The 15,700-nt window shown below is 31.5% G+C and overlaps 5 protein-coding genes across 8 annotated transcripts; 3 read left to right on the top strand and 2 right to left on the bottom strand.

The window, feature by feature from the left end:
• Window positions 1–339: 339 nt before the first annotated feature.
• LOC139086312 (farnesol dehydrogenase-like) lies at window positions 340–1,599 on the bottom strand. Of its 2 annotated transcripts, XM_070634731.1 has the most exons (5): window positions 1,536–1,599; window positions 1,346–1,469; window positions 1,222–1,288; window positions 710–1,169; window positions 340–652 (listed from the first exon to the last, which is right to left on the bottom strand). In XM_070634731.1, the coding sequence occupies exons 2-5, from the start codon at window positions 1,404–1,406 to the stop codon at window positions 470–472; spliced, it is 771 nt and encodes a 256-aa protein (XP_070490832.1). In that variant the 5' UTR covers window positions 1,407–1,469; window positions 1,536–1,599; the 3' UTR covers window positions 340–469. The 2 variants fall into 2 exon arrangements, with proteins under 2 accessions (XP_070490832.1, XP_070490831.1); XM_070634730.1 differs by having other exon boundaries at window positions 1,346–1,564.
• Window positions 1,600–2,285: 686 nt separating this feature from the next.
• On the top strand, window positions 2,286–4,050 carry Tango9 (transport and golgi organization 9). The gene is made up of 4 exons (XM_070634395.1): window positions 2,286–2,501; window positions 2,569–2,719; window positions 2,783–2,857; window positions 2,919–4,050. Exons 1-4 carry the CDS (start codon window positions 2,425–2,427, stop codon window positions 3,747–3,749), a joined length of 1,134 nt encoding a protein of 377 aa, XP_070490496.1. The 5' UTR covers window positions 2,286–2,424; the 3' UTR covers window positions 3,750–4,050.
• Window positions 4,051–4,189: 139 nt separating this feature from the next.
• On the top strand, window positions 4,190–6,840 carry LOC139086076 (oocyte zinc finger protein XlCOF6-like). Its single transcript, XM_070634387.1, has 9 exons — window positions 4,190–4,366; window positions 4,430–5,010; window positions 5,076–5,271; window positions 5,354–5,614; window positions 5,740–5,805; window positions 5,876–6,020; window positions 6,081–6,183; window positions 6,251–6,372; window positions 6,448–6,840. The coding sequence occupies exons 1-9, from the start codon at window positions 4,268–4,270 to the stop codon at window positions 6,480–6,482; spliced, it is 1,608 nt and encodes a 535-aa protein (XP_070490488.1). The 5' UTR covers window positions 4,190–4,267; the 3' UTR covers window positions 6,483–6,840.
• Window positions 6,841–6,997: 157 nt separating this feature from the next.
• Window positions 6,998–14,481, top strand: hrm (solute carrier family 16 member hermes). Of its 3 annotated transcripts, none has more exons than XM_070634384.1 (6): window positions 6,998–7,117; window positions 7,241–7,465; window positions 9,898–10,130; window positions 11,424–11,864; window positions 12,160–12,867; window positions 12,928–14,481. In XM_070634384.1, exons 3-6 carry the CDS (start codon window positions 9,965–9,967, stop codon window positions 13,686–13,688), a joined length of 2,076 nt encoding a protein of 691 aa, XP_070490485.1. In that variant the 5' UTR covers window positions 6,998–7,117; window positions 7,241–7,465; window positions 9,898–9,964; the 3' UTR covers window positions 13,689–14,481. The 3 variants fall into 3 exon arrangements, with proteins under 3 accessions (XP_070490485.1, XP_070490487.1, XP_070490484.1); XM_070634386.1 differs by having other exon boundaries at window positions 7,085–7,117; window positions 7,223–7,465; XM_070634383.1 differs by lacking the exon at window positions 6,998–7,117 and having other exon boundaries at window positions 7,135–7,465.
• On the bottom strand, window positions 14,445–15,680 carry LOC139086077 (cyclin-dependent kinase 7-like). The gene is made up of 2 exons (XM_070634388.1): window positions 15,547–15,680; window positions 14,445–15,493 (listed from the first exon to the last, which is right to left on the bottom strand). Exons 1-2 carry the CDS (start codon window positions 15,601–15,603, stop codon window positions 14,525–14,527), a joined length of 1,026 nt encoding a protein of 341 aa, XP_070490489.1. The 5' UTR covers window positions 15,604–15,680; the 3' UTR covers window positions 14,445–14,524.
• Window positions 15,681–15,700: the final 20 nt, after the last annotated feature.

Here is a 15,700-nt window from a genome sequence, read left to right as displayed (position 1 = left end):
ACTTGATGTTTTATTACATCAATTAAGTTTGAAACAATTTCTTGGCGAAAGACTTTGAACAATATTTCATAAATTCCGCTAATACGAATGTGCCGCTTTGAGAGAGTTCTTTATTAACTGCATGTCTCCGTAATTTATAGATGTCTATAGCACTGCAGTCAATTATAAATATTTTCTTACTCTTCTTTGCGAAAAATATGCATGTTCACAACATTAACGGAAATCAATCGTCCAATGTGAAAGCTACATATTAATAGTAATTAGTATATTAATCGCTCAGTGGTTTTGTCAAAGGAATCAACAAGTATTTAATTCTTTTCATCATCTAAATTGCTCTCAATTATTTATTGAATTATTTTTCGCTCAATTGCAAATTTTACACGACATCTCAATGCTTTTTATTTTTATTTTTGGATATTTTAAATTTTCTACTTAATATTTACTAGACAGAATTTTGTTCAGCATAGATTTAAACGAATTCACCGATTGGCTTCAAGACCAATTCGTGAACATTAATGGTATCTGGTAAAGTAATGCAGTAAATGACTGAATTTGCGACATCATCTGGCTTCATTTTTGGCATCAAACCTACAAGTTCATTGTCAGTACAGCTAGTAATAATGTCTTGTTCGCACAATCCAGGGCTAATTGACTGTAAAATTAGGTCAATTAATAACATCAAGGACATATAAGATGACTAATAACTTACAGTGATCTTAATTTGAGTCTGCAAATACAAAAGTTCTTGACGAATACATTCAGTCACAGCCGAGATGGCATGCTTAGCTGGTGGATAGAGGGAGTTCATTGGCTTATTTCCTGGAACAGCTTGATTAACCTTATGACCAAAAATTGAATTAATGTTCACGATATGTCCATTGACATCACGAGTTTTCATTGACTTGATTGCCTGACGACTGCACAAGATGTTTCCTAAAATTTCATTATCAATGATGTTTTTCAATTCTCGTGAATTGTTTTCATCGGTAAAGAGGGCTTTGGTATAGACTCCACCGTTGTTAACCAACAAGTCAACACCTCCGAAAGTCTTTTCGACCCATGTGAATGCAGTTTGAACAGATTGTTCATTAGCAATGTCACATTCTACAGCATTCAGTTGTCCCTTAATTTTAATTAATCCAACACGCAATGACTCGATTTTGTCCTTTCTATAAATTAATTATTAGGTGTAATTACACTGATTATATCCAAAATAATTACCTTTTAGCTAATGCACAAACAATCATTCCATGCTTTGCTAAAGTCACAGCCACTGCGGCACCAATCCCTAATAATCATTATTACTTTAAATATGGAACTGAATATACAATATAATGTTCTATACCTTGTGAAGCTCCTGTAACTACAGCAACTTTACCTTCCCATCGCTTCATGCTTTCTTCCATTTTTATCCAAATGAGCGTTAAATCTCAATACTTGATTCTGTAGCTTAGTGGCTTGGAATTTTACTATTAATGTAATAGATATTATTATGCACAGCAATATAATAATGAGAAGATCCACACTATAATTACTTGACTTGTTCACTTCAGCTCCCTCAAATCTCTACTAAATTATTCAACTGACTGCACAACACTTTTATAGTCGATTTTATAAAATAATTCGATCATTCTTCATTTATTGGGGATGAGATATATATTTTTGGACACATTTTGACGATGAAAGATTTTCACAGGAATAAATACTTATTAATTGATTAACGTTAGAAGGTAATAGTAATGCAGGATGCAATTTATTAGATGCGATCGATCATGTTAGAAATGGAAAGCACATAGACGGCACTCGAATATTGAGTGTCATTAATAATTATATCAAAATTGTCAAGAGACAGCATATTTACGTTAATCCTTCCTAATGTCAAGCATCTCGTGTCAGATCTAATTGAAATTTATTTATTTACTAATTTCACAGATCACTTCTCTTTTTGCGGACGATCATGATTAAGATGTTTTGGATAGGCATTAATATTAGACTCATTAATCATTGCAGTAATAGTCAATATCTCAGGATGTAGTGCTAGATGCTGTCATGAGTAAATTAATGTTGCCTTTATCAAAGCATATTCATCTGCACAGCATGCTGTTAGTTTGATGCTTAACGGTCAATATTCAAAATTAATACCCAGCATACAGTTTTAATTGAATTGGACATAATAGACTGACTTTGCAAAATATTGAGGGTGGAAATCTCAAAATATAAAGTTTATGAATATGATGAAAGTTTCCAAGTACCTACTCCCTCGTCTATTTGGCATAAAAGAAACAAAAACTTATTTCTCAGTATTGGAATGTCACTCAGAGAATAGATACGCCATAAAAAACAAGAAATAAGGACAACAAAGAAATTTTTCTTGATTTTAAACTAAAAATTTGTGTATTTAGTGATTAGTTGATAGCTTTAAATATGGCCTGGACTGGATATCAAGTATTTTTAGCATTATTAATGGTTACTTGCGGTTCCATTAATACAATTTCAACAAAGTAAGTTAATTTCACTTTCTAAAGGTCACCAAAACATTGAACTAATTATTTAATTAATTTTATATAGATGGACCGACAAGATTAAATCGTATGGAAAGGATGATAAAACAGAAAGAGAATTTAATCATCCTTTTGTCCAAGCATGCATTATGTTCATGGGCGAATTTTTATGCGTAGTTGTATTTAAAATTCTTTTTTGTCGATTACAACGAAAGAATGTAAGTTCTAATGACTCATAAGCTATGATAAAGATTTAATTTATACATTGATAATTATTACAGGATGGAAGTGAAGATCAACATACTTTGACTAAGGGAAATCGCAATTTTAGTCAGTTCATTTTGATGCCACCAGCTGTAAGTTGATGATCATTTTTTGTATGTACTTTATTCTATTAATATAATCAAAAATTCACAGATGTGCGATCTTATTGCAACGTCTACAATGTATGTCGGACTTACATTAACTTATGCTTCATCATTCCAAATGTTAAGAGGCTCTGTCATCATCTTTGTCGCATTATTCTCGAAAATATTTTTGGGCAGACAATTAGGAGCAAGACGATGGATTGGAATTTTGTTTATTGCCACTGGGTTAGCAATTGTCGGAGTTTCGGATATGCTGTCAAATGACAATAAGGGTGATACGACGAAAATCTTGATTGGTGATTGTTTAATTGTATTGGCTCAAATTATAACGGCTACACAAATGACTTATGAAGAGAAATATGTGGGATCATTGAATATTCCAAGTTTGCAAGCTGTTGGATGGGAGGGAATTTTCGGCTTTGTTGTATTATCGATTCTTTTGGTACCGATGTATTTCATTCATGTACCAGAAGTTTTTTCGAATAATCCAAGACACGTTTTAGAAGATGCAATTGATGCATTCTACATGATAAAGCACAATCTCTTGCTTTTAGTTCCAATTACAGGAACTGTCTTCTCAATTGCATTCTTCAATTTTGCTGGCATCTCAGTAACTAAAGAAATCTCAGCAACAACCCGCATGGTGCTTGATTCCATTCGAACAGTTGTCATTTGGAGTGTCTCATTGGCTATTGGCTGGCAAAATTTCCATCCATTACAACTTCTCGGATTTGCAAGTCTTTTATTCGGCATGTGCATCTATAATGATATAATTGTGATGAAGCCATTGAGAGCTATTGGACGCTGTCTATGTTGTCGTGCATCAGAAGATGATGAGATGCGTCAACCTATCGTTAATCAACAAGCTGATCAAGCATAAATCTGTGACTTAATTAATATTTTACTATGTGAAACAAAAAATTCAAAAAAGTAATGAGACTGGAAACATTTGAAAGAAAATATCGGTATAGCTTATATTATTATACTATGATCTGTTTTGCTATTTAGGTAAATATTTTTCTGATTACTCAACATATTAGTTCTTAATTTCATTAGATCAATTTTCCGATATTATTATGACTCGACATAGCCTATTTTGTTATTAGATAATGTATTTTATGTTATATTAAACATCCAAAACAAATGTCAGTAATAAAGAAAGCCAAATTATGAAAAATTAACTTATTATCTTTTTAATGCATGCCTGAATCAATGATATTAGAGGAGATTCGATGGTAAGCAAAGGAATTTTACCGTTAATCTCAACGGTCATTAAATTTTCAAATTTTCAGCTGAATTTTGAGTTGGCATGCAAGTGTATTCCGCCAACTCTGATCGCACAGTGTTTATAAATAGAGAATTTTTCTAATTTTGGTTCTAATTAAGTTTTTACGAGTAATGGACTGGCAAAATTGGTGCCGACTGTGTGGAAACTTTGAAGCTTTATCAAAGGTTGATCCAGAAATTATTGAAATTGTGAAAAACCTAAACACACAGGTAAAATTCGAAGAAATCAAATTCTTGATAAATTTTATGACAATAACAATATTTAATTTGCAGATAACAACAGAAAATATAAAGATATGCATGGATTGCAATGTCTATTTGAGTGACATAAACCAATTTTTACATAAAGTTAAGTTAATGCAAAATATGTTCCATGAATTGGAGAATTTAGAATTGCTCAAGGAACAAGATCCGGCGGATATGTTGATCAATCAAGACAGTGCAATAGACTATAGTTATGAGAAAAATGTTAATAATATACGCAATCGTTTCGGACTAAAAGTATTAGAAGATAAAAATCAGGAAATTTTAGAGAGTTTATTTCAAGAATCGAATATAATATCTGGTGCCTTAGAGATAAAAATCGAAAATAATTTGGATCTAAGGATAGGCGATGAGTCGAATACATCAAGTAAAGATTTTGGCGATAATGATGATGAAGAAGAGATGCTGGAAGAGGAACTTGATATGGAGAGTGAAATTTCAACGATTGAGGAACTAAGTGAATCAAAGTTATGCTTGAAATTTGAACAAATTGAGTCCGAAGATGAAATTCTTTCAGAATCAGATCAACAGTTACTGAAAACGAAGAAGAGAAGAAAATATCGGAAATCTGACGAGGAAAAACTTTTTGAGTAAGTAGCTACTTAATAGCCGCCTGGGTCGCATTAACAGAATCGATTATATTCCTTCTTTTTAGTTTTACGTGTCATATTTGTAAGCAAGATTTTCAAAAAATGTGTCAACTTTCAAGTCATTGCCGTAAAGCTCACGATTGCCTGCCTCAAGTGATGTGTTACTGTGGAAAAACACTGGGAACATGGAAACGACTTTTAATCCATAAACAAAAACACTTTCCAGAAAAATTCGATTATGAATGTAAAGAGTGTAAAATGGTAAGTCAAATAGACATTTCCTTTCTCCTTAAAAACAGTATAATATTGATATAAATTTGGGTAAACAAAACTTATTTTTAAGGTATATAAGATGAAAGCATCTTTCCTCAATCATATGAAACAAAAACATGGACCAGATGCTAAAAAATTCGTCTGTCATCAATGTGCACGTTGCTTTAAAGACTCGCGAACATTAATGGCTCATGAAAAAACGCATTTACCTGATGAACTCAAACTTATTTTTCCGTGTAATATTTGCCAGAAAAAGTTTGTTAACAAAAATTCCTTAAAATCGCACATAACGAGTGTGCACGAAATGGCATCGCTATATACTTGTGAACAGGTACGAGCATCTTAAAAACTTTATTTATTTGGGTTAGACAATTCGTTCTCAAGACATTTTGAGTGATTGAACTTATCTAAAAGATCTTTAATTAATGCCTTTATTCCTCTTGTTTTATTACGTAGTGTGGCAAATCGTTTAGTACCAAATCAAATTTAAAATCTCATCTATACTCTCATAGTACTGAAAAGGTGAGGACTACTCATACTTTTGATAACAGTACTTGTTATTTCAAGTGCTTTTCAATCGTTTTTCTTATAGAACGTGCAATGTGATATATGTTCAGCTCGTTTCAAAAACATGGATAGTTTGCGGAAGCATAAAAAGACTCACTTGGAAAAGTCTCATGAATGTAAAATATGTGGAAATCTTTATCGTAATCGAAATAATTTAAAAGCTCATATGGGTAATGACATAATATCAAGCTATTGCAATCATCCCTAAGAAATGCTAATTGTATTTACAGTATGTCATTCTGAGGAAAAACCATTTAAGTGCACTTACTGCCCAAATGAATACAAAAGATCAAAAGACCTCAAATGTCACATGAATTTACATAGTGGAGAGAGGTAAATGATCTTGTTTATTATTCAATGATGTTCATGAATTACTTAAAATGTGTTTTCAATTTTTAAGACCATTTTTGTGTGGTTTCTGTACCCGAAGCTTTGTTAATGGATCAAATTGTAGGAAGCACAAACTTAAAGACCATCCTGAGGAATTGGCCGCATTTGAAGCAATACATGGGAAGGGAAAGGGTAATTTTTTGTGATTATTTATTGAATATTTCATCAACTGACTTGATTCTCTTTTATCTTTTTTCCACAAATTAGCCGCAGTATTTGCTCTTCGTAGCATTAAATCGTGAAACTTTTGATGAGAATTTTATTTTTATCGATTTTATATTAAGTTTTAAGGTATTAGGGTTTTCCAAAACGCTTATTCTCTTTAAGAGTATAAAAATAGTCTGTACATGAATCTGATAAATGATCTATGATTCATAACAGACTTGAATAAAATAACGGTCATTTAAGATTCAAATTAGTTTTACAAATTAAAAATTAATCTCTTGGATTAAAAAGGATTAAAAATTAAATCCATCGGATTAAAAAAATAATCTTGAGGTTTGCTCAAATTCGTTTACAAATTTGGAATGCCCTCTTTATTAGGATAGGAAGTAATATTGTACATAGAAAAAAAAGAATATGCTCGAAACAGATGATGCCTATTTGAGAATTCATCAAACTTTTAATAAAGAAAAACAAAAACAAAAAACATTTTTTCTCGAAACATATAAATTAAAACTAACTGGCTAGTCGTGAGAAGTCTCTCACATAATAAAGCACAGTTTATTGTCTTGATTTTCTATTTTCTCTCTCATTTTACAAAACAGATGATTTTTACGCTCTCGTTTTGTACCCCATGTGTAATATTTTTCATTATACAGTTTTTCTTCATTCTCAGTCGAATGTTTGTAGAATCAAGTCGCAATTCAATTACTCTGTAAGTGTGAACAAAAAAAAAAGTATAAATTTATTGAACTAAGAAGATTTCCTTCATATTTGTATTTTCTTTATGAAAAAATGAGTGTGCTAATATTTTTAATAGACAATTAATCAAATTTAGATATAAATGATGGGTGTGTTATAGTGAAATAAGTGAAAAAAGGCTACAAACAAGAATCTAGACCAGAAAATCTAGAAAAAAAAATTTTTTATTAATGGTGGATATACAACATTGATCACTTAAAAAGTTGATGGAAGGAAGTGTGATGAACTGAAATAATAAATTTACATTCACATAAATTGAAATTTGGCATTCAGGAAAGGAGAGGAATTTGTACTTTCTATAGTAAGTGAAATCTTTTTGAAAAAAATATATTCAGATATATATCTACATGCATACAACACAGTACTTTTCGATAATATAGACATTTGTTTTCGTACACACGAAAAATCGGAAACTTTTTATTTTTTTGTCTAAGAAACAAGTTTCGTTAGCAACAGAATGAACGAACAATGAGGCAGGCAAACTACTTGAATTGAAATTGAAGTGCGCCTATATATTTATCGTTAAATTAATATCAATTGATAAGGGAAAGTGCCTCATTTTGTTATGCTATATGGCATATATTTAATTGACCTTGAACTTTGATATACTTTTGTATTTTTCCATTTAATTCATGATGACTCATAAGCATACTCGAGTGTCATTATACAAAGCGCAAAGAAGATGTTATGCTGCAGACAAAAGGAAAAACTTCCTCTCAGCTGTGCCTGTGTCTGATTTCTTTTTGATTTAATTTCTATATGAGTGCTCATTCATTGATGATTATTGCCGGTCTACATTCTTATTCTTGTGAATTTCCTTTAATAAGTAAGCATTAGCATGCAAATTCTAAGTTATAGTTATTCAAATTCGTAGACATCTAGTCAGCGAAAAGTAAACTAAATACAGAAAATTGCGATGCAAAAATAGCTTAAAATGTTAATTGAATGAAAATACAGCTAGTTATTGGAAAAGCTTGCTACATATACTGTGTACATTTTCGTGAAAATGCTTGAACGTGTAAAGTGCTTTAATCTAAAGGTCATTATTTTGAAGAGTGAGGAAGACAGTTTATGACGAATTCAATGTGCTCGTCATCGAAAAAAATGTTGCTTCACTTGCGCTACAATTTTTCGCATTGCGACTCGAGTGCTCGAGTGTTAGCTTGTTTGACTTACTAATGACTGTTTATTTGAAAATCTCAATAAATTGGTGGATATAAATTAAAGTAAATTAGGAGCTATTTCGAAAGTTTATGAAGCGAAACCATCGGAAATATTGTATGTTAATTAAGTCTGTTGTCAATTGAACACAGTCTGCACAGAATTTCCAATTGATTGACATATCTGACATCGCAAGTATCAAGAAATTGTAGTACAAGTGATTCTGTTTATATCACATTGTTAGGTAATGAGATATAAATAATTTCACAAACTTAAAGAAGTAATCTCAATGTCAAAATATACATTTCAGAAAGTATGTAATTCTCATTTCTTTCTTAAGTAGTCCTCACATGAAATGAATTGAAACATATCAGTCTTCCTCAATTGCACGACACGAATGTAAGTAAATGATAATAATCGTAACCACTCATATAAAGAGAAATGACAAAACGTAAGACGGCAATTTATTTTTGTGCATTTTTATAACCGAAATGCGATACACAAAGTCACTTTGGGATTTTGCTGGATGTTTTTAGTGGACATAAAAAATGTTATAGTTTGAGTCATTAAATACATTTTAAATGTATTATGCAGTATTATTCAAGTTCATGTGTCGTTTTGCTTGGTAGAAACAAGCTTAAATAAAGCGGAAATGAAGAAATACCCTAATTTAGGCGGCGGAAGCAATATTTTTTTGGGTTTTAAGTTCTTGCAGGAAATTTGCAGTTAATTTTAATTTCAAAATTTCTTTGTTATGAATGAATTACTGAACGACTTCAGTTCAGTTTAGTTTATTTTAGACAAATTTTCAAATTTAAGAAAACCGTTTAAATTCAAATTAAAAATAACCGTTAAACAAAGAAATGAAGTAACTCTTTTAATCACGCCAAAAAAGAGATATTTCGCAACATTACAAAAAGATTAAAAAAAGAGATATTTCGCAACATTACAAAAAGATTAATGACAAAATACGCCTTAATCATCATTAGCCTAGTGACATTCATAAAATTTTCTGTATCAGATGTTTCCTGAATCATTTTTTCGGTGATAAAAATAAAATGAAAAGAATAATAAGACTGCTTGATATCTTACAACAAAAATCAGACCTAGGTCAAGGCACTGTGCATGCTTCTCTCTTTTCATTTTCAATATATTTCTTTTCGTTTTGTTGTTCATGTCGCAAATACATTTATTTTTATCGTCTTTCAGTCTATTTGACTCTGGTCTCTCTTTATACTCTTCCGCCTGCCTTAAAAGCTCTACGAGTCATTCGCACTACATGTCGTGCGACTGATGTTATGGCTTTGAAAATTCTAAGAAAAATTTCAATAACGCCTAGATGAATCATTGGCGTGTCCTTTAGATTTCCAATTTACTGAGAATGTTTCATTGAAATATTTTTTCCAATTATGCTGTAAACATGTGACGGCATAGCTTTATATTTACACAATATGGACGCATTTTTTCCTCTTATCAAGTAGTTTGTTTACTCTTTTTATACATATTAACAAATTAAGCGACAACACTAAACTGTATCTAACAATTAATTTTCATTATTTTGTATATTTTCAGATCTGTTCAGTTCAGCAGGAAATAATTGGTTTTAAATTGATTCAAATTCAAATTAATTAAGCAAAAAATGGGGGTCGAAAAAGCAAGAAATTTATCACATTTGTCACTTGAGTCCATTCCAAAAAGCATCACGAATGAAAATGGCAGCGTGGAATATGATCCATCTATTGAAAATCATTTACAAATGAACGGGAATGTTGGAGATATTAAGGAAGTCAGCGAGAAAAATTGTGGTGAGTGGGAATCCTTGACATTCAATATACACAATAGCGTGAATAAATTTGTTTGTAAAATAAATTAAAAAGCAGTATTGTGAATAATGCTTAACGTCTGACGGAAACGCTTGCTAAACTGCTGACAGTTTTATTTAAAAAAAATTTGAATTTTTTGAAAATATTTAAATTTGAATTTTTGAAAACCGTTAATATTTGAAATTCAAAAATCCGTTAAATTGTTATCATGTTATTTTCATTCGTCAGACACTCAAACTGCATCCAAACAGACTGAATCATATATTAAGTCGTTGAATGTGAAAGATATACGATGTTGATAGTTTGATTGTCTTTAATATGATTTTAAATTTGTTTGATGAGGTTTGTTGATGTTAACTAAGTATCAATTGACATCTGCGACTCATAAAATATTTAGCGCTCATCAAATTGTTTGTTACAAATTTCTTTATGACTGGTCTTCTCTTAATTAATCAAGATAGCACGAATGATGACAAATTATTGAGGAAAAACGATGAGTTCATCTTGAAAAAAACACAGAATCGTATTTCAAGTTTAATCACATTTCGTATAGACTTTTGGTTTACAATGTATTAGATTAGGATTGTCTCTAACCGCCATTTATTTACTTTGATAGAAAATGAAAATCGCGTGTTCCTCACTATTTTTTTGTTATCAAAATTGTTTATTCAAGTGTTGTCAAAGGGTTATAGTTGCACATGGCTTCTAATTTCCTTATTTTTCTAAACTTTTTTGACCTCAATTTAATTTGGATGAGATGTATTCAGGTCTTGGAAGAGTGAATATGCTGATGTAATCTTACATTCAATTTCCAGAAAAAATAAATAAAACTGACAACAGCTGTTCCAAGTTTAATACATCCTTTAAACACTTAATTAAACTAAATTCCGTCTACTTCAAAGCATTTATCATGTTTACAAAGTAATATGTCATGACATTTTATCCGCGACCTCCTTTATTCTGATTAACATTAAATGACGTAAACAGTCGTATGATTTGCGCTACTTTTGTTTATAAAGCCTTTGAGTTACATGGCATTATGATTCAAAACGTGAAATCGTGTGCTAATAACGACTTTTGGCCGTATAACCTTAACCACGAATTGTCAGCATTCTGCGATTTTACGCCGATAATGACTACAATTGAGTTTTCCTTTTTATGTGGGTTATTCAACGACCTCCTTTATTACACATTTCCTAATGTACATACCGAATTTCCACCGAAATCCCTTCATTTGTGTCACAAAAGTAATTTTCTTTTTTTCTCTATTTTTAGTAAAATTACCAGAAGAATCTGAAAAATTAATAGAGATGGAGAATGGAAAAGAGGTGAAATATGAGCTAGTGCCTCCCGACGGTGGATATGCTTGGCTCGTTCTCTTCGGTGCCATGTTGGTGAACATACTTATACCCGGTGGAGCTATCAAATCATTTGGAATATTGTTTGTGGAGTTTCTCGAAAATTTAAATGCATCGCCGTCATCAGCAAGTTGGATTCCAGCTATATGTTATTTCCTGTATTCGTCATTAGGACCTCTTTCCTCAATATTATCCGTAAAGTATTCTTATAGGACTGTAACTTTCATCGGTTCTGCTTTCTGTAGTTTTGGTTTAATAATGACCTATTTTACGAATTCAATCGAGTATTTGTACATCAGCTATGGTGTGTGTGTTGGAATTGGAGCAGGACTTACATTTCCACCAACTGTATATATAGGTAAGTAATTCAACAAAAATCAGTTAATGAAATATTTGAATTTTATGCAATTTCGAAAGTCAAATTTCTCAAAATAAACATAAATTAAATTTTGATTTCAAAATGCCAAAAAGCGATGAGCACTCATGCTTACGAAATCTACAATGTTAAGTGGTTGTAATAAATCTTTTATATCACTGAGTTGTTTCGAGGCAGCTTTAAGTTGATTTTGAAGGGAATTAATTTTTTGTGGAGTTGCATAAAATTTGAATTGAAAAAAGCCGTTAAAATTTTTAACACTCTCCTTCTCTTTTAGTGACATCATATTTCGTCAAACTTAGAGGATTAGCAAACGGACTTTGCATTAGTGGAAGTGCATTAGGATCAATCTTCCTTCCTCCAATATTGAGAGTATTATTAGACAATTTTGGATATCGTGGTGCATGCCTTATTATGGGTGGTATTACACTTAATTGCTTTATTGCCGCACTTTTTTACGATGACGTCAGTAAACATTTGAAAAGAGTGAGAGTAGAGGACAATGATGAGGAAGAATTACAAGAAGATCTTGCAGCTGGAAAGTCATTTAGAAATGATAAAATTCTTGAAGACGTAGAAGAAGAACCGAGCGAAGGCATGGAGAATGGAACAAAGAAATTGGCTAAATTCATCCTTACTCATGATGATTGTGCAACCCCAATTGCAAATACACCGACAATGGACTATAAACATGACATTTTCAAATATCCTAAAAATAGCTTTGAACGATCAATATCAGCCGTAATGTCAAATGATCGAACTCGTAAAATCAGCACCCCAATGAAGGGTGGTGACAATGTGCAACGAAATGGCACTGTTACTTCATTTACTACACAATTAAACTCAAACTTGTCTCTAACTGATAATCATAATTCGAGCATGCGATTACATAGACTTAATTCAAATCGTGTCAGCAGTCGACCGAAAGGATTAAAAGCGTCACCTTCCACCTCTAGCTTTCAATATATTTCAACACCTTATCATGGTATTGTTAAGAAATTTATATTTCCAAATTTCCTTAATAGAATTTATTCTCGTATTATAGGTACTTTGTCTTCACTCCAACCCAATGAATTTTCTTCGCACTTATCTTTGCGCTCAATTGCTAGTTCATTCAATCCGATGACTACATGTCGTAAGTCTGATACAAAGAAAGAAGAAGAACAGTCTGGATGTGATAAATATTTTGATCTGTCCCTTCTTCGTGATCCTGGATACTTAATTCTGTTGATATCAAATTGTACAAATGCAATATCCTACACAAATTTCATCATTTTACTACCTTCTTATGCATTGGAACTTGGATTTACCAAAGATCAAGCTGCGTACTTATTATCTATTGTTTCGACTTTTGATCTTATCGGACGAATAGGAGGCTCAGCACTTAGTGACTTAAATTTGATACCTAAAAGTTGGTTCTTTGTTGGAGGTCTCGTAATTTCTGGATTTGGATTAACTGGACTCCCATTTGTAGCTCAATATGGCTGGGTTAGTGCCATTTGCTCAATTTTCGGTCTTGCAACTGGAACTTATGTTGGAATTACGTCTATAGTCATGGTAGATATGTTGGGAGCTGAACGTTTGACATCATCGTATGGAATTAGTTTGTTTGTCAATGGAATCTTGCAATTATTAGGTCCGCCAATCTGTTTATCAGCATTTGAAAGAATTGGTGAATTTCAACCAATATTCTTCGTACTTGGATTGACTATTATAGCTGGAAGCAGTTTGTGGTGCTTTATGCCATGTGTACAAAATAGAAAGAAAGCTAAATTGGCAGAAGCACAACAAGAATTAATGATTTAATTATTTTTCATGACTTTTAGTAGCTTACAAATCGTATATTAAGAGTAGCGTGAACTATGCTAAGTTTACATTACCTACTAACATTAAGTGCATTTTTGCAAAATTTTAATTTTCGAAAATCCATTATAATTTTGAATTCCAAAAATACGTTACATTTTAATTCCAAAATTCTGCTGTTTGACTAACTAACCAATATTGATTATGGCAAAAATGCACTGCTACTGGTGACCTTTTAGCATAGATATCTAGAAAAGTTCACACACTGAAGCAATCACCACTAAAAAAAATGAAAATATCTCTAGCTTAAGATTTAATAGCAATGTATCCTTGCGAGAGGCTATATGACTATGCTATTTCTATGCCAAAAGTAAAACTTTAAAGAATGAGTCTACACTATATGAGAAGCATGATGAAAATTTTTGACTTAAACAAATTGCGGAAGTAGAAAATATTTAAGTGATATTATTAAGCTTAATAAATAAGAAGGAATCAAAGGACGAATTTTGACAGTAACTGCGACAAGATGTGATAATTAAATTTTCCTCCTTTTGTTTCCTTTTTAGTTTTAATAAATAAAATATACCTTACTATTATTGATATGATGGCCTTAAAAATTAGATGACAAAACAAAATAATAATCTCCAAAGGAAGTAGTTAATATAATTAATAAAATGCGAGTATTATTTTTGTATTCTTTTTCTTCAATTAGTTTAATGACGATTTGTAAGAAGAAATAACTTTAAACTTAATTATATAACAGGGTAGATAGAATTTTACAAGATGATAAGAAATATTTTGAGATTTAACTTAATAAAATTAAATCCAAAAATGCATGTCTAAAATTGCAATCTTTTTTTACCTGGTATGTTATCAGATATTTGGTCCAATAATTTTCTTTTCAGACTCGGTTTGGAACTTGAATCCTCTTCAGTTTGTTTTACAGGCATTGGAAGTTTACTTCCTTCCGTTGGTGGTGGTCGATTCGAAAAGTATGACATTTTTAATGCTTCTGTTGCTGTACATCTCTTCATAGGATATAGAGAAAACATACTTTCAGCTACTTCTATCAAGTCATCACTACAAGCGGTGAAAATTTCTTTCAATGGAATTGCTGGATATGGATTAAATTGGATATAATCAGGAAGAAGTTTAATTCCTGGCCAAATCTCTTCAGTTGGAGTTCCGAATACTGAGAATATTCTATCTAATTGATTTAAATCACTGTCACCAGGTAAGAAAGGAACTCGAAGTAACAGTTCTGCTAAAATACATCCAACTGCCCACATGTCTACACCTGTTGCATAATGTCTTGCTCCAAAAAGTAATTCTGGTGCACGATACCATCTTGTAACAACTTGATGTGTATAAATTCGCGTAGGAGATCCATAAAACTTAGCTAAACCAAAATCACCAACTTTCAATACGCCGGCACTTGTCACAAGCAAATTATTAGGCTTCAAATCTCTATGCATTATCCATGATCGATGCAAATATTCTAATCCTTTTAATGTCTGTATCAAATATGACTTAATATTGCCCGGTGTTAGTACTATTTTTGGATCTTTAATAATAATTTCTAGATCTGTGTTTACAAATTCGAAAACCAACGAGACATTGGATTTATGTCCAAAAACATCCAGTAAACCAATCACATTTTCATGACTCAGTTCCTGTAATAGTTTGATTTCTCTCAATGCTGTTCTATTAATTCCATCTCTTGCCTCTTCCTTACTTCCTAGCTTAATCTTCTTTACAGCTACTATTTCGTCGGTTTCAATGTTTCTTGCTTTGTATACCATTGCAAACTAGATGAAATTTAAAAATTAAAGATTTTTAATGATATTAATAAGGAACTTACCTGTCCTTCACCGAGAAAGGATATTTTCTCATATTTCTTATAATTTGACGGTGCCATTTGACTAATTAAACTATAATTACTATTTAAAATTAAGGAACAAAGGTGTCGTTGACGAATTTGAAATATTGTTGTTATTGTTCTATGATGTTTTGTT

Source organism: Chironomus tepperi, unplaced genomic scaffold, assembly GCF_022539635.2.
Source record: "Chironomus tepperi strain 1889 unplaced genomic scaffold, CSIRO-AGI_Ctep_v1 contig_85, whole genome shotgun sequence".
Taxonomy (NCBI): domain Eukaryota; kingdom Metazoa; phylum Arthropoda; class Insecta; order Diptera; family Chironomidae; genus Chironomus; species Chironomus tepperi.
This window is presented reverse-complemented; position numbering and strand designations above follow the sequence as displayed.

Coding starts and splice junctions, on each gene's coding strand:
- LOC139086312 (XM_070634731.1), bottom strand. CDS start 1,406: ATGGAAGAAAGCATGAAGCGATGGGAAGGTAAAGTTGCTGTAGTTACA. Junction 1,170..1,221: donor GTTTGTGCATTAGCTAAAAG/GTAATTATTTTG, acceptor ATTAATTTATAG/AAAGGACAAAATCGAGTCAT. Junction 653..709: donor AGACTCAAATTAAGATCACT/GTAAGTTATTAG, acceptor CTAATTTTACAG/TCAATTAGCCCTGGATTGTG.
- Tango9 (XM_070634395.1), top strand. CDS start 2,425: ATGGCCTGGACTGGATATCAAGTATTTTTAGCATTATTAATGGTTACT. Junction 2,720..2,782: donor GTCGATTACAACGAAAGAAT/GTAAGTTCTAAT, acceptor TAATTATTACAG/GATGGAAGTGAAGATCAACA. Junction 2,858..2,918: donor TCATTTTGATGCCACCAGCT/GTAAGTTGATGA, acceptor AAAAATTCACAG/ATGTGCGATCTTATTGCAAC.
- LOC139086076 (XM_070634387.1), top strand. CDS start 4,268: ATGGACTGGCAAAATTGGTGCCGACTGTGTGGAAACTTTGAAGCTTTA. Junction 6,021..6,080: donor TAATTTAAAAGCTCATATGG/GTAATGACATAA, acceptor TTGTATTTACAG/TATGTCATTCTGAGGAAAAA. Junction 6,373..6,447: donor AATACATGGGAAGGGAAAGG/GTAATTTTTTGT, acceptor TCCACAAATTAG/CCGCAGTATTTGCTCTTCGT.
- hrm (XM_070634384.1), top strand. CDS start 9,965: ATGGGGGTCGAAAAAGCAAGAAATTTATCACATTTGTCACTTGAGTCC. Junction 11,865..12,159: donor TCCACCAACTGTATATATAG/GTAAGTAATTCA, acceptor CTTCTCTTTTAG/TGACATCATATTTCGTCAAA. Junction 12,868..12,927: donor TATTTCAACACCTTATCATG/GTATTGTTAAGA, acceptor CTCGTATTATAG/GTACTTTGTCTTCACTCCAA.
- LOC139086077 (XM_070634388.1), bottom strand. CDS start 15,603: ATGGCACCGTCAAATTATAAGAAATATGAGAAAATATCCTTTCTCGGT. Junction 15,494..15,546: donor CCTTTCTCGGTGAAGGACAG/GTAAGTTCCTTA, acceptor AATTTCATCTAG/TTTGCAATGGTATACAAAGC.